This window comes from Simochromis diagramma, unplaced genomic scaffold, assembly GCF_900408965.1.
Source record: "Simochromis diagramma unplaced genomic scaffold, fSimDia1.1 OVJJ01000604.1, whole genome shotgun sequence".
In the NCBI taxonomy this organism is placed as follows: Eukaryota; Metazoa; Chordata; class Actinopteri; order Cichliformes; family Cichlidae; genus Simochromis; species Simochromis diagramma.
Genome location: NW_024387416.1, coordinates 4,494,439 through 4,518,401, shown reverse-complemented (window position 1 = coordinate 4,518,401; position 23,963 = coordinate 4,494,439). Strand labels below are relative to the sequence as shown.

General features: G+C 41.2%; 1 protein-coding gene across 5 annotated transcripts in view; it reads left to right on the top strand.

Annotated features, from left to right (window-relative positions):
- The window catches only part of slc8a4b (solute carrier family 8 member 4b), a 128,628-nt gene that overhangs the window by 42,445 nt on the left and 62,220 nt on the right, over positions 1-23,963 (top strand). For 4 of the 5 annotated variants that reach the window (XM_040012179.1, XM_040012177.1, XM_040012176.1 and 1 more), the window contains 7 exons: positions 17,028-17,291; positions 18,383-18,522; positions 18,656-18,808; positions 18,903-19,130; positions 19,247-19,660; positions 22,786-22,896; positions 22,976-23,128. In XM_040012179.1, coding sequence (XP_039868113.1) covers positions 17,105-17,291; positions 18,383-18,522; positions 18,656-18,808; positions 18,903-19,130; positions 19,247-19,660; positions 22,786-22,896; positions 22,976-23,128 — 1,386 coding nt within the window. In that variant the 5' untranslated portion in view covers positions 17,028-17,104. Of the gene's footprint in view, positions 1-4,488; positions 7,734-17,027; positions 17,292-18,382; positions 18,523-18,655; positions 18,809-18,902; positions 19,131-19,246; positions 19,661-22,785; positions 22,897-22,975; positions 23,129-23,963 lie in introns of those variants that run through there. The other variant, XM_040012180.1, reaches the window with a different exon arrangement.

Genomic DNA, 23,963 nt, shown 5'->3' with positions numbered 1-23,963 from the left:
TGCACATGTGTAACATAGCAAAACGAGCAAAAAAGTCTGGGGTTCATAGACCGAAACCCAACAGGAAGTCCCCTGTTTTGAATTGACGTTGACATGTTCGTGCCAATTGTCATTTTCAGGTACTGTACCTTTGCGAACTCCTCCTAGAGATGTTATCAGATCAACTTCATATTTGGTCAGTCTTAACTACAGACTTGGGCCACATTAAATTGCCGAGTTTTCGTCATAGGGCGTGGTTGTGGTGCCATCATTCGCCATGAAATTCTTATTTGTTCTTATTCCCACATACATTGTCCAATCTGGACCAAACTTCTCACATGTGATAAGGCTCCACCCCTGAACACATTGCAACTGCCATATTTGACACTGGTGACAGCGCCACCTAGTGGGAACAGGAAATGTCATGTTTTACACTTTGGGGTACAGTGTAGAGGTGAGTGACCCCAGCAACATCAAATTTGTCCCGGAAACTCTTAAGGAGCTGGTCTTGGGTTACACTGAAAACTGTAAATTTTCGTCAAAGGGCGTGACCTTGGTGGGGATGGCGAATTTAGATGTTGCAACATGAAGAACGAAATTGCTTTAACTCATAAGAAATCCAGTCCAATCTCTGCCAAACTTCACAGGCGTGATAAGAGTCCCGCCCTAAACACATTGATATGCCCAATGTCAGGAATAGTAAGAGCACCACCTAGTGGGAACAGGAAATGTCATGTCTTATACTTTGATGTACTGCTCCTCACGGGTTGAGCCCACCCACCTAAAAAGCAGTGAAAATTAACATCAGTCCCTCATGATGCTTCAGTGTGAACATTGTGAGTTTCGAGGGGCTTGGAAAGCTCAAAAGCTAGCGATCCAAATGGAGGAGCAGAGGAGTTTGCGGCATTTAAGCAGCCCTTTGCTGCCCAATCCGACCGGGCTAAAGCTATTACAAAAGCTATTGGGGTGTTTAGCTGCAGACGGGAGGCCGTATGTGCCGTTGTGCAAAACAAGGGGTTTAAACTGTGATGAAACATGCTTGAGCCACGCTATGATATCCCGTTGCGCGTCCACTTCAGTGTGACAAGATCGTTCCAAGCATGTATGAGCAGGAGAAGTTTAAAGTTATGGCTGAACTGTCCCAGGCATCTTCTGTTGCCCTAACTACAAATGGGTGGACCTCCAGGGCAACGGAAAGCCATGTGACCGTGACGTTATATCACAGTGGAGCGGTCAATACAAAGCCCTGTACTGCCCTATAGATTACATTAGATTATTTATCCCTCGGGTGGGTTCCTCCGGGAAATTCAGTTTCCAGTAGCACAGCACCGACAGAAGTTGCAGAATGTGAGCAGAAATATACCATATATACACATATATAAATACAGAGTATACAAAAGGGATAAATAGGAATAAGAATACAAGGGAACGGCACATTTCAAGTATTGTGAGTCTATTACACCGTTGGATATTAACAAAAACTATTGCACAGTGAAAAGGCACTACAGCTTACTTGTCCCCCCCTCCTTTGTCCCCGTTTCCCCTCCATCTCCCCTCCAGAGAGGAGTTAAACAGTTTTATGGCGTGTGGGACAAAGGACTTTTTAAGTGTGCTGGTCCTTGACTTTGAGAGAAGCAACCTCTCACTGAACAGACTCCTCTGGTTGTTTATGGCCGTGTGCAGAGGATGCAGAGGATGCCCAGCATGGTCCATAATGTCCACATTGCACCTTAATTTGTTTTTATATAAGTGTGTGGAATGAGTCTTCAGTTGAATGTTTTTTAATAGGCAAAAAATACCTAAATAAGTAAATGGCGAGTCGAATTTTTGTCTTCTTTTTCTATTTTTACTGATCCGAAAATTGATCCGATCCGTGACTTAAAACCGTGATCCGATCCGAACCGTGAGATTTTTGATCCGTTGCACCACTAATTCTTTTAGATGCATTTTTTTTTTTTGTCAAAAGCACGTATATTTCTTTAGAAATCAAGGATAGGCTTTCAGTAGTGCATGAAGTTATCTGCAAGCTACTTTGCAACCCACCTCCATTCTACCTCTACCTTTCTTGTTGTGTCCTTCTTAGCTGTCATATCAGTCTTCGGTGATACCTGTATATTTGTTTCTAGGGTCTTGCTGCTTTTCTCACCATGTCAGACTTTCCATGCATGAACATGACAGAGCAGGAAAATCCCAGAAAAGAGACATAAATGCTTTTTATAAACTACTATGAGAGAAATTTCCCTTAGATTAATCTTGATGGTCCTGCCTGAAAAGAAGGTTTTGTATATAATTTTGGTCTCCCTGGGTCATTTTCTGTGACCTTTTTTGTAGGTGAAGCCTAAAGGTCCTCCTTATTCCCAGAGTCCCAGTGCCAGTGCGTGATAGTCCCATTCAATAGTCCATCCAAGCATGACAGCAAAGAGTAAGAGGTTTCATGATAGAAGGAAAGAGGGGAAAAAATAGATGTCTATATATAGAAACTGAAAAGTGACAACTAGAAGCATGAAGAGTGTGGAAAATGGCTGCCTTACAGCACATGGTGCTGTTGCCACAGTGACTAATGGGATAACAAACTTATTCTGGCCACATGGGTTGAAGAAAGTCACTCATTCTTTGAGTATGTAAAAGAAGTAGAGGGAGTAAAATCACATCTCAGTGTGATGTTCAAATAAATGTACTGTGTGTATGGATGTATAGTGACAGGTATTCTTTATATATGTATGTGTGTGTATCTGTGTGTGTGTGTGTGGATGCATCCTCCAATACTCAGGGATATGAGAGAGATCAGGAGGGATTAATGCAGCTACCAATAACTGCTCTTGCGGTTGCTTTCTCTCCCCTCTTCATCCTCATCTTCCCATTGACAATTACACATACATGCACAAGCAAATGACCTGTGTCCCTTTCTGTCTGTTTCTGCATCCTCTAAGCTCACAGTGACAAGAGGATTTTCTTTACACTTTTTATTAAAACTGTTGTTTACTTGCATGAAAGAGTGTCAGGCTAAGATGGGGGGAAAGGGGGACTGCATGCAAAGAAATACACTGATTTACCAGACAAGGGTGTGAGTCAGAAGGAAAGAAGCATGAATGAAATGAAAGAAAAAAATTGGATGAGTAATGACGTAGGTAATGACAAACACAGACTGCAAAAGAGAAGATCAGGAGGTGAGCAGAAGCAAAAGAAAGACGCAGGGGAGGAAGTGATTAGGAAGGACGGAAAAGAAAGGAAGAAGCAAACAAGACCAACTTGCATCTGTGCAGTGGTAACATTTTCACTGTGACTGGCACACACACACACAAACCACATCTGGATTTTGTTGTCAAACTGTGCCACAAGTTCTAATCTAACAGAATCCAGTTCTAATGCTAAAAAAATCAGAAATGAGCAGTGTTATAAACACTACATAGTGTTTAGTAATTTAATTTTCTCTCCCAATATAGCGGTAATCACTGGACCTTTATCAAGTGCAGTGTTAAATCCAAGATTTTTTGGATGAGCTGTTTTTGTATTTTGGCTAAAATTTTGGTTAAGTAACCATACAACTAAATGCCAAAACTTTCAAACAAGCCTGTGAAAAGAATGGGAGTTAATCGAGAGGTTTGATTATTGGAATTTTTGCGATCCACAATCAGCCCGTTCTACAAGGCCACATTTTCAGCAGGCACATTTAATGAGTCAATCCATATATCTGTCCTCTTTTCAAAGCAATAAGAGACCAGAGGAAGCAATAATTCTAATTATTTTAAACTGAAGCAGCAAAAATAACCTGGGTTACACTTTTCTTAAGAGACACTGTAATTAGTCAAATGTAAGACCAGGGAATTAAACCAACCAACAGTGGCACGGGCAAAGGAGGGGTAGGAGGTCTAGGCAGGGTGGCACATACCTCTTCAGTGAAGTATGTGAAAATCCCCTAAATTAAATGGAAGGGTTTTCATTTCACCACCATCCAACCAACTTGCTATTAATTTAATAAAAATTTCAGCAAGAAAAAATACCAAGATTAAGTGAGGGTCATCGAAGAAAATCTACTGAGGATGAAAACACTCAGCCTGCGAGCTGTGTATAAATATTAAATGGTATTTGTGCAAGCTAAACAGTAATGCAAATATCTTAAAACACATCTGGTAGTCTTTAGAGGAGGGAAGTAACAAAAAACAAGTACTTTGTTACTTCTATTTTGTCACTGTACTTTGTCACACTTAAAATAAGACACAATTAGCTACAGAGTAACATTTCAGTGAGATATAGTAACTTGTTTTTAGACAGTACATCTTGGATCTGGAGAATTTTCACTTCTTCTATTGGCAGATTTTTTTTCACTTAATACTTAATAAGATACTTTTGCTTGAAATAAGGGGGAAAAAGCTGCCAATCTGCCAATGAAAATTCTGAGATGAGATATTTTGACTAGATATTAGATATTAAATATTAAATATTTAAGTAAGTATTTATATTTAAGTATTTATATTTAAATAAGATATTAAATACTTGGTAAGATTTTGAGTTTTTGCTGTGTATTTGTAGTCTACAGCTCTGATGTTATATTCAAAATGGCCCCAGTCTGAGATGGGAAAAGTCATGTTGTTTTCTCTTATGGTCGCTGCTTAATGTGTTTTACCAGAGAGCAAAAAGCCCAGTAGACTTTTGACCACTAGCCACAAAATTTAAAATTCACATTAAGCTAATTCTCCTTGAAGACATTCATCTCATTTATTCATTTTAATGGAGTTAGTTTGTTCACTCATCTAAAACCGCAAAAAAAAAAAAAAAAGAAAGAAAGTTGAACCCGCCTCAGCTTTTACTGCAGCTTCATATCAGCATGTGCTCAGTTGGGCATGTAGATAAGACAAGCTAAAGTAAGCTAAGCTAAACTAAGATAAGATAAGACAAGACAGAAAACATGTAAGCATGTATTCTTGGTGACACACTTTGTAAAATGAACACCATTTATTCTAACCTTTTATATCTTTATGGCAAAAAAAAAGCATCTTATTGTAACTCTGCATTTTGCTGCTGCTTTCTTTTATAAAGAAGGAAGCGCTTTAAAAAACATTGTCAAATCTGTTGATTAGGAATAGTTTCCCGTGATTAGAAATAGAGAAAAGTTCATTAGATTAACTATTATAAACTATTATATTACATTATAAGTATTTAAAACTATTGACTATTGCAATAAAAAATTTTGCACCTCTTAAATTCCCACTGTTATCCAATACTGTCCAAACTACCAGGCACCAGCACCATTCAGTAAATGTTTGTATACAGTAGCTCAGCAAGTAATATCTAATGTGTTATATTTTGTCAAAGGCACTGACCGGCATCTCATAGCATAAGAAATCCTTTGGTGCTCTTTGCTGTGACTCTATGATGAGTTATTGTTTTGCAGGGACATATTTTGGCAAAAGAAAGTTTCAAACACAGAGCTCTCGAATGGGAGAGCAACCCCCGTCTGACTCTTTTATATTATGATGATTTAAGTTTCAGTTTAACCTCAAGTTTAGTCCTTCCTATATTTCTGAGTGTTTTGGGTTTCCCACGTTATGGTTATTTCTCTGTGAGGTTCCTCTTGTGTCTTTGTCTCACCCCGTGTCGCCTGTGTGACTCTGTCGTGTCATTGTGTTTCTCAGTTCTCTCATCCAGGTCTCACGTTCTGGCTTCTCTGTGTTTTGTGTTTTAACTTTGTTTTAATTTGCCCAGTTTGGTTAGTTAGTCAAGTCTTGGTTTCTTGTTTTGCCTTCTATTTGTATTATCATCCAGCCTTTGATAAACAGCTCGCTTTTTGTTCAACATCACTCTCGCAGGCGTCTGCGTTTGGGTTCACCTCCTCTCTCCGTCAGATCGTGACACTTGTAAAATTCCTCCTAGACCTTAATGCAGACTTAAGACCTCTTTAAAATTTGCATACAATATTGCGAAGGCCCATGTGTTAAGTCACCAGTTCTGGCTCTGGGATGAGGATGCATTAACTACACTGGTAGTTATACAGTTAGAATTACAGTGAAAGATGTTAACTCTCCTTGTGATATCTGAATTTGCATTTCACTTAAAAAGTCATCTATGGAGCAAAAAAAGTTAGAAAATCACAGCTGCATATTATTACTTTTTGCATGCTGCTTGATTAGCTACACACGCTCACACACAATACTGAATATGCATGGCCACCTCTGCCACTGGCAAAAATCAGCCTTATTTATGCATTCAAACAAATTAATTTCCTCCGAAGTTCTTCAGTGCTTCTCGCATCTGACACACACAACGTAGGACAACGAACTAACTTTAAAAACATCCACAAACACCCAAATGGACATAGAAGTCCCCCACACAGCAAGCATAATCATATCATGCATCATCTTTTCTTGTATTAATGTCACAGCCCATTAAAACCATTTTAAGCTTATTTGGCTCATGTTCATGCCTACACAAAGTTTCACATGTTACGCAGCAAAGCGAAAAGGGAACAGATAGTGAGGAAGGAAACAGAAAGTGAGAACTTGGACTGCAGGCCCATATCTTTCTAGTCTACGCAGTCTTATGTGGCATAACAACATGTAACAGCAAGAGTTGGACCACAATAAAAACTACAACAAACAAAATTAAATATAAAGGAAAAGGAAGAGAGTGGAGATGTTTTGCCACTTCAGGCAGGATAGTATTAACCGACACTGACTCGATACCCTGTGGTGAGATTTGTACGGTGCTCTTTTTTTGGCAGTACAAAAAATGCCAAGATTGCTCTACCCATGAACTTCACTTCACCTTCTCCAGTTTCCTAAATTATTCAGAGGCCAAAAAAACCCCCCCCACTTACCATAAAGCCACATGACAAAAACAGGAACTGTTTTTAAATTCATATCACTACTTTTTTGACAGATAAAGCAAGCAGAATAAATGTAAGAGTAAAGGAGAAAGAGAGAAGTTGTACCAAGAGCCATGGGATTGCACGTGAGCTTGCTTTGTCTCTGATTAACCTTTTGACCTCAGCCATAGGCGCAATTGCTATAAATCACGACATCTCACACTGATATATGTACAAGAACATCTCTCCAATTTGTGTCAGCTTATGGGTCTCATGAGTGTGCCAGTGTGAGCGCAGGTATTAGTTACATTGTGGGGACCTAAATGTGTTTGTCTCATTCTGGGGACTCATCTTTAATGGGGACAAAAGCCAAGCACCCATAGTACAAACCATTAAATTCTAAGGTGAAGACATGTTTCAAGGTTCAGGACGAATAGATTTCAGTTAAGGTTAAGTTAAGTAGACATGGTTCAGGTTCAAGCAGCTCAACAGACAATGAATATAAGTCAATGTAATGTCCTCTGAAGTCATGAAAACAAGATTGTGTGTATAAAAGTGTGCGTTTGTCCTCAGGGTGATGGATAAGCCTAAGGCCGCTCGATGTTGAGCACACTCCTGTAAGGAGAAACATTGAGTGACCAGACGAGTACTGACCACACACACACATGCACACCCTTAGCGACTTACTAACAAACTCTCCTGAACGCCTGCAGCTGTTGGCCTGTGAAGTATTTGGGCAGATAAACTTCAAAGATAAACGCGTCTCCATCTGCATTTGATTTTAAAAATACATATTCAGTGTTTGTCGTTTTGCTGAGATCCCACTTCAAGAAATAATTGGCTAACCGTTTACACCTTTTTCACATTACAGGTCTGTAGTGACCTGCCTTCAGATATTCACTGTTACAAGTTTTCGTGTCATTCTCCTCAACTGAAGGCAGATGAGGAATAGGTAAGATCCGGTGGGATGCATTTGTGAGCATTGCAAATACTTTTGATGCAGCATTTCTCTCTGTGGATGCACCGTCCTCAATCACAGCTACAGTTCCTCCGATCCGAGCTTGAATCATACATTCATTTTATAAATGCATTGAGTTGAATATAACACTGCAAAACCCAGAATATGGATTTAATGGCTAGCTTCCAGTCATTATCCTCTTTGGAAATACAGATACACGGACACACGGATCTTTAATCCAAAGCTCGCTGAAGCATGTGCAACACTTTACGGTGACTTATAAAGTTATTTAGAGGCTTCCTGTGTCCCTTCTTTCCATTCAGCGTGCATTACTATCACTTTAAAATCTGCACCATGCTCTGGAGAATGTGGAGCACTTTACAACATTCTCTAACATGCTTGGACAGCTGTATCCATGGCCCAGTAGGGCACATTCACTATTGCCCTTAAATCTGCCTAATTATGCATCCCATGAGCTCTTCAGCCACTCGATAGCTGTAATCTCGGAGCCACACACACTCTGCTTCTCTTTCTCCATGACTTTCTACATCTCTTTTCATCTCCTCTCCTCATTTCTTGGGTTATCATCTTTATTACCCTGCACGCTTTTCTGCTTTCTCCTCTTCCGTTCCACCCCCCTGCTCCCCACTTGCGTCATCCTCATCTTACGTTTAATCTTGTCCTTACCGAGAAACCAAGCTGTTCTAGCAACATGTCCCTCAGGCCAATGTGACCACTACCTCCTGGGTTCGCCTCTCGGTCTTATTGCATACTTCCCCGTCTTGCCACGTCACCCCTCCACCCTGCCGCCAAACCCCCTCTACCTCTTTCCCTGCAAGCCTTGAACTTGACTCAGCCAATAATCAGTCATGCATGCATTTTATTTTTCACACAAACACAATATTTACACCGCACCCATTTACACCCAGTAAACTCTGGCGCACAGCACAGCACGGCACCAGTTAATTTGAAGAGTTCAATCCATGCACATACAACCATAAACACAAATACTCTAAAGAAATAGACCAAGTTATGGTGGATTCTTCTTGCTCTTTGTCATTCTTTGTGAAGAAGTGAGGACACTTTTGTTTGAGACAAAATGAAAGAATAGATTCAAGAGGTGAAAAAGATTGTGAAAAGTGAGATTCAATAATATTAGCATTGGTTTGTATATAACTCCATTTTTGGAGAATGCACAAACGTGAAGTTCAGACTGAAAGGAGATACAGTCAGCAATATCAGAAAGATCTGCAACAAAGGCTTAAGGCTTATCAGATTTAAGAAAATATCCGAAAATTGATCTGTTTTTATATTCAGTCCTAATGAAGATAAAGGCAGATTTATCCTAACTAACTAACCAACTCCAGATCTTTTGAACGAAAACCTACCAGGAGGTCTCATTCTGCACGATAAGGCTTCTTCTGAAGTTATATATGATTAGTATCCACATCCATTTTTTCTTTTAAACGTATAATTAAAATCTTATAGTCTTACGCCCCCCTTAACACTCAAGTAGTTAAGGTGCAGATAGATGTCACTAACTGTGACCCCAACCTTTAAACAGCACTGTGGTTTAGCTTTACGTTGACATCATTCATGGTAGGGCGACTTTGTTGATAGCGATAGAAACTGAGTTCAGTATATAAATTGCATGCTTAACAATAATTATACCTGCAAGCCTCAGGTCTGGCAAGAAAGAGAATGAAGCTGTTTATATGAACAGCGAGTAAAAGTTAATAACAAGGAGGATGCGGACGAGTCTGGAGGGGTGGCATAATAAAGGTAGCAAGAGATGAGAAGATAAAAATGCCCATCCTGACAAGTAATATTTCTATCTACATACCACACATCGGCTTTCTTTCTAACCTTCAAAAAAGCACACACCACAGCCGTGCCATAAAACCAAGACATGACCTGGGATTTAAAGGGAGATAGCAAATAGAGAATGCAATGAAATGCATATTTGCAGTCCTCCAGAGAGTACATAAATCTGGGTCTAGCCACTTCTGTGTTGTATTTGTATAAAGCTTTTATCTGAAAGAGCAGCAACATATTAAAGTACTGCCACACAACCCTCACATTTCAGCAAAGCACCTTTTCTCACGGCTGCTTTTGATGACATACCACTTTGGCTCATTATTTAAACAAAATATTATGTGGTGTGTTTAGCTGGGGTTGTGTTAGCTATGTGAAAATAAGGAATTTTAGAACTGAAGAGAAGGGGAGCTTGACACCAGTGCAGCCGGTTCAATCAAATGTCATTTGTTCCTAACACAACAGTGTCTGTGTCCGTCCGTGTGCATGTGCGTCTATTTGTTGTGATGTGCTCTGTCAAAAAAGGCAGATCAACAAAAGACAGCTGATGCGAATCGACAATCATAGTCAATTGTCTCGCTGCTTCCATTAAGCGGGCTGAAGCTTGTGACGTGCTTTAGAGAGGGTGTGAACACGAAGGCTGTCTGCCTTCATCTAATCTTCCAGTCTCTCTACTTAAAGCTGGTTAATTTGTCCATCCCTGTGGTTTGATTTTGTCCTCTGATAGTTAAGCGGCAAAAAGAACAAACAACAGGTGTATCTGCTTAGATCTGTCTGATTGTAGTATAGAACAGGAACTGTGTTGTTTGCTTGTTTCAAACAACGTTAAAAATGTAGATTGTACAATTGTATCGCTAAAAGAGTTGACCCGGTTGCAAATTATTGCATGAAGACGATGGTCGTGGCAGTGTAACTCTGGCTTGGGTGTAAGGCAGGTCATCTGCTAACCACAAGGTTGGTAGTTCAATCCCTGGCTGCTCTAGTCTGTAATGCAAAATTTCCTCGGGCAAGATACTGAACCCTGAGTTGCTCCTGATGAGCCCTTGACTACTAAAACAGAGCAGTCAAAGCACTCTATAAGAGAGATAATTGCTATTTCTATAAAAGATGGATATAGCTTCCGGGTCTGAAAAGTGAGATTTATATAAAATTTCCTAATGGCCAGAAGGGGGCGACTTCATTGGCTGCAAAAAGAAGTCGTGTAGAAGTCAAGGAGAAAATGGCTTTGGTTCCTTTCATCCATCAGTAAACACTTTCTTGACTGGTTTGATCTCCGTTACTAGTTTGAAGTCTTACTCAGTGCAACATGATGTTCATTTTATACATTTTGTGCCCACTTGGAGTAAAATAAATGATAAAGAGGTCACCATTTGTTTTCTCAGTCAGATCCACCCGTTGCTCATTATGTCTGGTTTCAAGATCTCAGATGTGACAGAAAAATGTTCAGCTTCTAAAAGAGAACTTCACAAAGCAGTGGGCGGTGTTACAGTGTTTACAGTCACCTTTAAGTTGGCCGTCCGACTGGGGTCTGGAGTGTGGGGCCTCCCTGCTGCTGGGCGGTCTGCTTCTCTCCAATGCAGGGAAAAGGGTAACACCACCTGCGTCTGGGTGCAGTTTTCCCCCTCCTGGGGCAAGGGTACCTAGACCTGGGGCTTAGAGTACGCTTGGGGTACAGTGTCTCTCTATGTCTGTCTCCATGTTGGTTGAGTGTTGAGTAATTGCATATGAGAGCATGAGGGTGGGAATGGATGTTTGTATCTGTGTGTGCCTGTATGTCTGTGTCTATATGTCAGGTCGGGTATCAGACGCCACCTCTCTGGGGACATCCCGGGTCCTCCAAGGTATGGAGGCCTATCTCCCCCCACCACTCCCCCTGCCAGTGGCAGACGCCCTCAGACATCGGTGCGTTGGTGGTTCTTTGTGTCCGGGGATGGGCGTCCAGGTACACAGCGGCTCACTCCTTGGTGGCTGCTTATCGGGACCTGGAGCCTGGGGCTCGCTCGGGCCACTTCGGGGGTGGGGTGCCCTCGGCCTCTCGGCCTGGGGCTCGTGACTCTGGCACGGCTGGCTGCTGGCAGAGCTCACGGGCGCGTCACTGCAACTCCCCCTGGCTTCTGCTCCGCGGCTGCTGAGTGACCCCTCATCTGGGGCTCTCCTCAGCTCTTTCTGGGACAGTGGCGCGGCTGCCCCTCTGTTGGTCTTCCTTGGTCTCTTGTGTTCTGGGGGCCTCTGGATGTCTGGAGTCTTGATCTCCTCCATACCTGCTTCATGCCCTGGAGGACGGGGCTGTGGCCCCCCCACACCCTCTAGCAGATCATTACATGAAGGAACCTTTTAAATACAAGCGCGTCCATGCTCACAGGTGTACACACGGGTGATCACACCCACAAACGACACCCTTTTTGGCTCCTACCTCAAAGCACACTGTGCGCTGTCGATATTACGTGCTGCACAATAATGTTTAATATTTAGTATTTACTGTTATATTCCCATAGGTCATCGTGATGTTGTTTATTGTATTGCTCTCGTTTTCTTCTGCTTGTTTTCTTTTTTCATTCTCAACAGGTGATCCAGGTGATTGATATATGTATTTTTTTGTCTGCTTATTTAGTTGGTTTTTGTTTTTTTGCCCTTTATCCCCATCCCTCTTCTCTGCTGTTTTTCCCCCTCTTCCTTTCTCCCTTTTCTTTTCCTCATTCAAGTCTGTCCCGTATCTAGCAAGTGAAAATAAAAAATAAATAAAATAAACAATAAAAGGTGAATCAAATAGACCATTACGGCAAGGCTGGGATGGTCAATTTGGTAAAGTAAATCCGTTGGGCATCTTTCTTCGTCTTTAGACAATAATTCTGATGGCAAAAGAGCCAAACAGGACAGGCAAAAAAAAAAATGTATGTACAAAGGCAGTCTGGAGGAACAGCAGAGTCTACCGCTGCATGCTGAATCCCTGTAAAGAGAACTGATTACAAAGTGTGCAAACACTGAATGGCATTTAATGAAAAATGTAGACCATGTAGTCCTTTCATCCTTGTAATTGCAGTGGCGTCCAATTGTTGCAACAAGCATCAAACAATGATCAAATTTACTGGTATTTTCACACATTCCTAAGTTCACACGAACACCTGTCGGCTTGAGTGAAAGCAGAAAAAGCCATTTGGCAGGAGTGTGTCTGTGCTTGTGTGTGAATCAGCGCAGCCGAGTATTTGTCTCTGTGCCAGTGCATGTGTTGATATTCTAATTTACACACACACAAACATTGCTTTTATGTCAGAAGAGGTCATTTTGTGTGTGTGATAAGTCAGAATGATTCAGTTCTTACACGAAGTCTTGAGGGAATAAGGAACAAATGCAGCACAAACACAAGCACCAGGGTTAAGAAGTCATTCGGAGCCTTGGACTTGGCCTCAAGCCTCGAGGAAAATCCGACTAACACAATAAAAATGCGATTTTTCCTCTGCTTATACTCCAGTAATTTGTATTAGGTCTTATGAACAAAGCCCCTTGTAATAAACATTAAGTGGACAACTTTTGGGAAAACAAACAATAAATGTGTTTTTTCCTGGTGTAATAAAGATGACTGAGGGTTACATGTTCTTAGGGTCCTACTTTAGTCGGTACAATCTCCTATTATTCTGCTCATCTTTCCTTTTCTCATCTGTGTGCCGACATCTCTGTTTGCACATTATCACTTAAAGGTTGCTTTGAGAATGCTCCTTAAATTAGAAAGCATCTCGACTCAGCCCTGGAAAAGGCTAATAGCGTTTTTTAAAGTACAAAAGCCTCAATACAAATTAGAAGAACCTTGACACAAATCGAGCTGGTAAGCTTCAGCTACGGCTACATAAAGCCACAGCCGTTTATTTCTACATTTAGCCCCTGCATTTGTGTTTGTGAAAGCCCATTCAGAGGCTCTCACCAGACATATAGAGCTGAAATCTATAGAAGACTAAGGGGACTTTTTTACCCATAATTCCCTCCATTACCAGTGTTTGCACCAGCATGAACTGGTGTAGATATTTTATGCTGTAACAGCTTTAGATTTGTTTACCGATCAGGATGATATAAAAGGAGCAGGGATGTTGAACTAAAAGGAGGTGTGAAAGAGTGGTTGAGCGGGGGATATTGAGAGGTGCTTGAGACGTGAAGTGGTGACAGTCCATGTGGGCAGAGAGAGAGAGAGACAGAGGACAACAGGACATTGACTTGGAGACATGAGGGTGCAGGAGGCGTGGGTGACTGACAACGAAGCTGAGAGGGAGATGGAAAAGGAGATCAAGCAAGTAAGAGAAAAACAGGAAATAAAGGATCAGAAATTAACTTTAGGGACCTTTTCAGCAGCAACGCGATGATTATGATTTAAAATGATCCAACTACTACTGTGAAAAATCTAGAAACAAAAATATACCACTCACTATTACTGAATAGAAATTTATCTTCATATTTTCATATGTTGTCAGAAATCGGTAGACCAGCTGCTGATGTGAGCTACTCCTGTTTGTGCTGTTGTTAGCCTGCTAGCTTATCTCCTGCCTGGAGGAGTTGGAAGTCCTAACATGCAATGAATGTGCATGCTTTTAACGTTGTAAACTTGGACCATTTAACATGGGAGGGCTCTGGGCGCACGGCGTATTGCAACACAAAAGGACATTATGAAGCAGAAATGATAAAGGGAGTTAAAGGATTTTGCACATGAATGTATACAGATCTGAACAGAGACTTTTATCTAAGCCTGTGAACAAATTTTAAAAAAGAAAAAGCTTTTTGTTGCTCCAGAGAGAGTGGTGTGAAGTCTGACAAACAGCCGCAAGGAGTCGGTGCTGAAGACTACAAGTAGAAACTGAAAAAAAGTTTGAGTGCACAAAAAAGTGAGCTTCCCCAATATCTCATCTCTGCTTGAGGCTATCAGCTCAAGGCTACGATAGGTTTTACATGCATAACACACCCGAATCAAACTGTCAGTGGTCAAAGTGTATTATGGGTAATGCATGAACTTTGTTTCAATGCAGAAGAACGCATAGGTGTGCAAGTTTGAAGTATATTCACGTCTAATGCAATGACTGCGTGCCTAACCAAGATAAAGACCCTCAGATTATCTTATGCCTCCCTGGAGACGTGTGCACAGAGTTGCCAAAACACATTTTAGTACCAGGAGGACGTACATGATTTCTAAACATAATCCTGAGATGTGACCACTGAAAACAAAACCAAGCATGCTGCAATGCAGGAGTGAAGTCATTTTTGGTTAAAAGGGACAAAAAATAAATACTGAAAAAGAAAAGGGAGCGTTAGAAGAAGACGGCGGAGGAGAGAAGTGACTTAAAGTGACAGGTTGTTGTCAGAGCGGCGAGACCCTGGAAGATAGATTAAGACAGGGTCAGCAACTTGACGCTAATGTCACGACTCATGACTAACCACGGCTCTGTGTGCATAGGTGTGTGTGTAAAAACAGGGTCAGCAGTTTTTATTTGTCCAGAGTGGACTAACCCAGAGAGTGGAGCGTGTTTGTGTTTGCTTGAGAGGATGTCAGTACGAGGCCAGGAACTTCTGCACCATGAGGGTGCTTGACACAGTTTGTGCATTTGGGTGTTTTTTGTGTATTGGTGCATGTGTGCGTGTCTGTCTCCATGACCGTTTGCACTTGTTTGACCTAACGCTGCCTGGTCAAACCATTTCGCTTCCCTTTGTTTTGGTGCATTTTCCCTCACAAACCGTTCACGCTGAACAGTCACTTGTACTCCTCGTCACAAAAACAGATTGCTGTTGTATCTCTGCTGTCGACTGCTTGTTTCCAGCTTAGCTTATGTTTGCTGCCAGAGAAATGTGCAGCAAAGAGCGGCATTTAAAGCTGCTCTTTGTTTTAAATATTGCAGTAACTTGCGTGTAAAGATTCAAGATTCACACATGAAAGACTACAATCAAGGCCAATGGTGGAAACAGAAAAAATCGATGGAGAATGCCCAAATTTAAAGGAATCAGTGCTGAATGTTTCTACATTCAAATTCAGAGTTTTATTTGTTCGGTCTTCTATAGCAGGGTGTGAAATTGCAATCTTTAAACCTGCAGGGATGGATTGATCCATTTTGGCGAGAGATATTTAATGCACTTCAGTTTTATTTATATAGCCCTAAATCACAACAAGGCACTTTATATTGTAAGGTAAAGACCCTATAATAATTCAGAGAAACCCCAATAATCAGACCACCCCTATATATGAGCAAGCACTTGGTGATAGTAGGAAAGAAAAACTCCCCTTTAACAGGAAGAAACCTCCAACAGAACCAGTGTCAGGGCGGGGCACAACTGGCTGTGGGTGAGAGAAGAATGATTAAATGCAGAGCAGTGTAGAGACAGTAAACAGCAATAACACAATGTCACATTGCAAACCTGGCAAGGCAAACATTTCTTCTTTGGGGCTATCTACTTATTAAATTAAGTATTTTAGATTTTAGCTCTGTTTTGGTCTACACCAATTCCTGAAAAAAGTAACCTGCGCCGTAGCTAAGAGCTCATATAAGATTTGACTGTTTAATGCAGAAAAGAGTCTGTAGAACAGTTTTATTAAAGGACCCTGGATGTTAGTTATTCTGGGGCCATCCACTCTGTCCACTGTAACTGGTGTCTTTAAAAGAGTAAATGAACCAGCCAATTTGTTGATGGTAGGGATACACGGAGCATGCTGATCATTGTACTAGACAGACAGCAAACAAGCCAAGCACGATGTGAAAGAGACACAAAAGTTACTGATTTCTTTTCCTGCAATGAAAACGTCCCCTGTGGATTTCTCCAGGGCTGATTCTGACTAGAATTGATTGTGTTCTCATAAAAGCACAACCATCGTCTGTGATTGCAGTTTGCCAAGGGTGCTTTTGTTAATTATTTATTATCAAAATAGAGTTTTTGTATTCATATTTTAGCAATGGAACATGTAACTGTGTAACAATCTCCAAGTTCTTACTGTCTGCTTTGCTTCGAAGCTGCTATTGACTGTTCTGTAGTGATTGATTTTTTTCATCTGGGTTCCCGAGCAGCTCCAGCTGGCTACATCTGCTTCAGCTTTATTGTTTTAACTTGATTACAGATGCTGGCTACAAGTGCATCATCATTTACAGCACTTCTACAGACTCTTTCTTAAACTTCTCTTTAAGTAATGACTTTCCCTTATTGCTTTTATTGCTTTATCATTTCATTGTATCTGTTCAAATGCATTGTAAAGCACTTTGCAACTATGTTCTATTGACTTCTAGGAAGAAAAAAAGTCGTCACACATATAAGGTTTCGCTGACAGCTCACCTGAGCTGTTTTCCTCACATGAAACACAGCGCAGGATTTCAGAACATTTTAATTGAAGACACCTAACAGTTGTTTTCATACTGAATACAATTAAGTGAACTGAAACAGTTCGTGTGAAAATTCATAAATAGGTGTTAATGAACAGTGAAGTACTTAATCCACCCTTTCTCTGTCTGTCTCCAGGTTTTAGGTATCGACCTACACTGAGCTGACCCAGAGCACAACTCGGTAGAGTCCAGTGAAGGTCCACATCAGCAGAAATGGCTCCGGCAGCCATGTCTAAGCCTCCGTCCTCTCTCAACTCACTCCGCCCTTTCCACTTTTCTCCCTCTTCTTTCCTTCTCTGCCTCCTTCTCTCCTTCTTTTTGTTGCTGTCATGCCCTGGATCGGTCAGTGCAGGTGCCGGAAAGAAAAACTGTTCCTCTGGTGGAGACCCCTGTCAGGAAGGTGGGTCTGTGAGAAAACTGCAGTTTAATGTGAAAGAAGCACTGTAAAGAAGTAAAGAAGCACTGACATGATTAGACTTCTGCATGTAAACCTCTCAGTGAGTGCAGTGAACTGAGAGGGTTCAATAAAATGGGTTACGCCTCTAGTTTGGCTGCCTGTGTACCAGCCAAGTTTCTGCAATCAGGAGAACCGATAAACATGACGATCAGCCTGACACTCAACACATTTCAACACATTTTCTCCTTCGCTGATTATGGAGTATTAACATGCTAGGGAACACCGCCTCAGCGTATGGAGCTCAACATTTTTGAAGCAGTGTTGGATCATCCTGACAGTGAACAGAACAAAAAGCAGCCAGCAGCCAAAGAAGAGCATTGGATGTCCTTCTAGAAGCCTGGAGAACTAAAGCAGAACTATAACTGTCGAGCTTGTTAGAATCGCATGAACTGTGCTGTTGTTTTATATACTTTTGCACATTTTCTTAGCAAAATATTAAAAAATGAGGCATGACGCAAACATTTTGCACAGTATTGTGTATTTCTCTTATGACACCACTTAATTATTCTAAACCAAGTAGTATAACTTCTTATAACAGCATCGTCCATTCCATATGTCCTGTCCAGATGTGCAAGTAACATTGAAGGGACATATTTGCTAGGTGTCAATGGTCTATGAAAGTGAAATAAAGTCAGGAGAATATTCACGACAGTCTCACATCAGGCATCAGAAAGGTCTGCCAGATGAGCAAAAATGTGCCACCGGTGAGTTAAAAGTGAAATATGTCAATTTAATGCCACAAATCTAGAACGTTGATCACTTTGGGGTAAGTTTTCATGCTTTCATTAACTTTAACAGTTCCACTAAGTTTTAGTAGGACAAATGGGACCATATAGAAAATTTCCCACTTACAATAATCTTTAATGAGGTTATGCTGCCTCTGTGGTGTCCACAACATCCTCACAGTGGCAGGCTTTATAGGATTAGAGAGGCGGAGAATGATTACACAACTCTGTTGCAACCAAATATTCCCTGTGATATTGCTGAAAAATGATTTGACCTTTTTCCACCTTTATCTTTTCTTTTGATTGCAGGAGTGGTGCTGCCTGTCTGGAACCCTCAGAACCCCTCTGTAGGAGATAAAGTGGCACGAGCCATTGTTTACTTTGTAGCACTCATCTACATGTTCCTGGGCATGAGCATTATAGCGGACCGGTTCATGTCTTCTATAGAGGTAAGTCAATGAATATTCTTTGAATTGTTATTAGATTGCACTATAAGTTACTGATATTAGACCACTAATAGGTAACCTGTATAAAACTAATAAATCCAATATTATTTCTTTCTTTACGCCCTCTCCACTCCAGGTGATAACCTCCCAGGAGAAGGAGATCACCATAAAGAAGTCGAATGGTGAGACCACCACAGCCACCGTGAGAATCTGGAATGAGACTGTTTCTAATCTCACTCTAATGGCCTTGGGTTCCAGTGCCCCCGAGATACTGCTGTCTGTTATTGAGGTCAGTGCAACATGAGCCTGCAGGCTACACGTCAGATTAACTGATAGAGAATGTAATGGAAAGACAGTAATCTTATTTTCACCTCCAACTGCAGGTGTGCGGTCACGGTTTTGAGGCTGGTGATCTAGGTCCCAGCACCATTGTGGGCAGCGCCGCCTTCAATATGTTCGTCATCATCGCTCTGTGTGTGTATGTGGTCCCCGACGGAGAAACGCGCAAAATCAAACACCTTCGGGTGTTTTTTGTCACGGCGGCTTGGAGTATCTTCGCCTACATCTGGCTCTACCTGATTCTGAGTGTCTTTTCCCCTGGAGAGGTGGAGGTGAGGACAGTTTTATGTAAAAACTGCTGAAGTTTAAAGAAAGAAATCACTGGGATGAAATAAGAGGAGGAGAATAAAACAGAAACGCTTTTAATCACATCTCTTCTCTCATTCAGGTGTGGGAGGCAGTGCTTACTTTCCTCTACTTCCCACTCTGCGTGGTCCAGGCCTGGGTGGCCGACCGCCGCCTTCTCTTTTACAAGTATGTCCGCAAGCGTTACCGTGCCGACAAGAATCGGGGAATCATTATTGAGACAGAGGGTGGGGCTGATGGAGGGCTAGGCATGGATGGAGGAGGAGGGGGTGGAGTGCTGGGTCCAGGGGGCTTCACCAAGATGGACATGCTGGAGCTGGACGGACAGATAGCGCTGAACTGTCACAGCGGGATGGATGGAGGCATGATGGAGGATGGAGGAGCAAAGGACGATGAGGACGAGGCTAGGAGGGACATGGCAAGGACGCTAAAGGAGCTGAAGCAGAGGCACCCGGATAAAGACATGGAGCAGCTGATTGAGATGGCTAATTATCAGGTTAGCAGCACCCAATCCCATTGATGTCTAAGCTTTGGAAGTCATGACTATATCAGATTTCCACCACATGATTATCACGATTCAAATAACTTTCTAAAACCATATACAAAGAACAGGTTCATTGGCATTTAATAATAAGCAGGATTTTATAAAACAGTAGTAGCTATACACTTTTGCCTTCTTATACATGGTATACAGCCTAATAACCAGTACTGAGGTACAACATCATCTGCACTCACTGGCCATCCCATTTGGTACACCTGTTCAACTACTCAACGCAACTATCCAATCAGCCAATCAAATGGTATTGTTTTAACACCACAGCCTACCTGAGGATTGTTGCTGACTATGTCCTTTCCATTATGATTGCTGGCTGCTTCCAGTAGGATAACACACCACGTCACAAAGCTCAAATGGTCTCAAAACGCTTTCTTGTACATGACAATGAGTTCACTGTAATCAAATTGCCTTCACAGTCTCCAGATATCTCAATCCAATAGAGCATCTTTGGGATGGATGCAAATGTGTGATGCTACTATTATGTTATATGGGCCAAAATCTCTGAGGAATGTTTTGAACAAGTTGTTGTTATCCAACCCAAGACTAGCAAAGTGTATTCAATGACATGGCCATTGACTGTATATTAGAGTGTCAAAAAATAGTTGCTAATGCTAGAATATTCTCAGTATTAATATCTTATTATTATTATTATCTGTAAGTACTGATTCATTTTTAGATGCCATGATTGTCATCAATGCTAATATATCATGACCCCTATTAATACTTTTTTAAATCAACTTTGACAACTTGTTAAATCAAGTTAAGAAGTTTTGCGGTGTTACAAACAGAGGCGTGATTAGCTTAACTCAGGTTTGCATAAGCTGTAAAGCAACTCCCCCTAGTTTCTGTTGAAAATAATTTCCACTAGAAATGTTGTAGTTTTACAGAAGATTACACAGAGACTGATTTCATTTAGACAATGAAAGATGAGATACGTATGTGCTGATATGGGGAAGTTTTGGAGGTGCTAGTAAACATAAAGATAAAAGCTAGCAACCAAAAGCTAATAGCAATAGCAAAATTTCAATAGTTCTCTCACTTCCATTCTTTAATTCTTAGACTTTTGACATATCATTATTTCAATCAATTTCCAGATTTTCTATCTAAACCAGTAGCACACGATGAGATATGTATGTGCTGGTATGGGGAAGTTTTGGAGGTGCTAGTAAACATAAAGATAAAAGCTAGCAACCAAAAGCTAATAGCAAATAGCAATAGCAAAATTTCAACGATTCTCTCACTTCACTTCTTTGATTCTCAGACTTTTGACATATTATTATTTCACTCAATTTCCATCTATCTAAACCAGTAGCACACGAGCAAACTTGAGTCACATTCCATATGTTACTCTTCTGAGGGTGATAATGACTCAGAAATGGTGCTATGACACATTCAGTGTGACTTTGAAAGTAGAGGAAGGTGCAGTTCCCCGAGGAAACAGTACAAAGTTACAAAGAGGAAAATCTATAACGTTTACGGCAGTCTCATACAATCAAACCAATAGCATGTTCACATAAACTAAAAACATTAGCGACTGGTTAATTGAGTTGGCTGAGCATCAGCACATTATCTCAGTCTCTCTCAGCTTAACACACAGTAAAACTGTTTTATAAAGTGTTGATTAAACCAGTGTACTGAGTGGAAGCTGTCTGTTGGCTTGACTGACACCAGTAAAACCTTCACCCCTCTGCCATCCAGGTGATTTTTTGCCCGGTAAGTTACATGAAAGCTAAATATATTAACGTGAGTGCCCGTTCTGTTCCCTGGAAGCCTTAAAAATATTGACTTGCGGTAACATTGCTGCCTTTTTTTTCTCAGCGATTGAGTTAATCTTTAAAGAGATGTAGCTAAATGCTTTGCTGAAGAACTTAAGCGGGCCTCAAGTTAATATTTTTTGGGGAGAATTTAGATTTGTGATGTGTTGGTTGTGATACCTTAAGCAAAAATTGTTCAAAAATTTAACTCATAGTTAAATTTGGCATTTTGTAACCACATTTTAGCACACCCATACTCCTCTCTGTTATAGCAGTTGCTCACACTTTATTAAAATGTTTAACTTTTATGGGGAGTAATCATTAAACTGGCTCATTAGAGATTCCTCTTTTTTATGCAGCACACACATTTCAGCTGTAGAAGCTGTCCAAGTCTCTGCTGCTCTCCCTTTCTCTGCTTTCCCACCAATTCCTTCCCTTGCCTCCTCTCCAACTCATTGCTATGTCTTTGGTTTCGGTTTTGAAAGAAGGGGAGGGAAGGAGTTTGGCGGGCCAAATGTGCACTGGTCAGCTCCCAGAGGTTTGTTTGCTTTCAGGCCTCCCTATCCCTGCAGCTACTCCCTCCAGTCCGTGCTGTAAATAAGAATGACAACTGCCCTGTAGATTAAACTTGACTTGCTAAATTTCAGTTCTTGCGGTCATAATGAATCACTGGATGTAAAATTAAATTGCTGTTATGGGATATGGAGCTGGGTGATCTTGTGCAGCAAAAACCCAAATCAGTTTCTTAACTAAACACTTACTTATTCCTTCTATCTAAAGAGATGCAGATATAAACATTCTGTCAGCTCACTTCCATTAAATTTGAATAAATTGCAGCGTTCTCTGCTCTGAGGCCACATTTAGTCTAATGATCTTTCAGCTACAGTGGCCACTTTGTTCATTTTCAATTGAGTGGATCGTTGGGATAATACATCACTATTGAGCCATACGTTTGTATTAAAATCGCTCCTTATAGATTGATAAACCTCATTAGAACGAAAGTTGGCAGTGAAGAGAGCCAGCAACCAAAGCCTGAAGTTATTACGTTAAATGACTCTTTGTCAGTATTATTGCACTGATTTAGTTTGTCTGTCTTCAGACAATCTTTCTGGAAATGTCAGGGAATCTGCTGTTGACCTTTGACACTGAGTTGAAGTTCAGTTATGGCGGTGTAGGATCTCCCAGGAGAATATTCTCAGATTGTAGCTCTCTCTTTAAAAGTGATTGCTTTCGTAAAAGCACGGCTGTTTGGGCCACAGCAAATTAAATTAACATGAAATGGTTTATTGATTCATTGCATTTGTTAATTAGGTCCTAATGCAGCAGCAAAAGAGCCGAGCATTTTACCGCATCCAGGCAACCAGGATGATGATCGGAGCAGGTAACATCCTCAAGAAGCACGCTGCTGACCAGGCCCGCAAGGTGAGGCACGCACTCTATTTGCCTTTCTCCATTATATTATATTTAAAGCTACTGTAACCTTGAGCGTGTTTTTTCTCAGGTGGTAAGCAGCCATGAGACCCAGGCCCAGGAGGATGACCCTCACACCATCAGGATTGAGTTTGAACCCTCTTTGTATCAGTGCTTTGAAAACTGTGGTTCCCTGAAACTGACTGTTGGCAGACATGGAGGTGACCCCGGAGTTACTGTCAAGGTGAGTGCACGGGAGGGATGGACAGTAGATCATGAATAAAAGTGTGTGTGTGTGTGTGAGGCTGTCTTTAAGGGAAACAAGTCTTGCAGAGTCTCATGCAAATAAAAGCAGACAGCAGAGACAGCAGAGAAAACAACAATATTCTGTGGGCTGACTTCCCTGACACCTTTTTCTATCTTAAGCAGATCTTGTGTCATGTGCTCACCTCCAGAGGCTTTGAGCACCTTTGTTTTTCTTTCCTGGTTGGATAAAGGCAGAGAAGTGGGTGGCAGAGGAGAGTAGCTGAGAGGCACCAGAGAAAATACCTTCATCTCCAGATTTCTAGTTTCTGGCTCAGGTTGTAACTCAAAGAAAGCGCACATCCTTTTGCAAAGGCTCATTGATCTCAGACTTAATGGTGGCTTAATGCTGGCTATGAATGAGAGCTCTCCCTGAATGAGAGAGTCTCCCGCTGAGTCTCTGTCAGTGGGATGATATCTGATCTGCTCAGCATTACTATGTTGGCTTCGCAAGGCTGGCTCTCCTTTATTCTTCTTCTTGTTTACAAATTAAACTGTGATGAGAGATCATAGTTTTCTGCTGGTGGCACGGCCTTAGTCAGCCGTCTGCTGAAGGATGCTTTGCAAACATGTTGTCAGAGCAGTCGAGAGACAAAAGAAATATTATTCGTGTCATTTAGGTATTCTCAGAGAGCTCCCTCGTATCGATGGCTGGGTCAATGAAAGTTAAAAGCGACTTACTTTGCACTCATACATTGCTATCTAAAGGCTTTAAAGCACAGGAAAAGGTGCAAAAACATCTACACAGTGCTTTTTCCTTTAAAAGATTTAGCAAT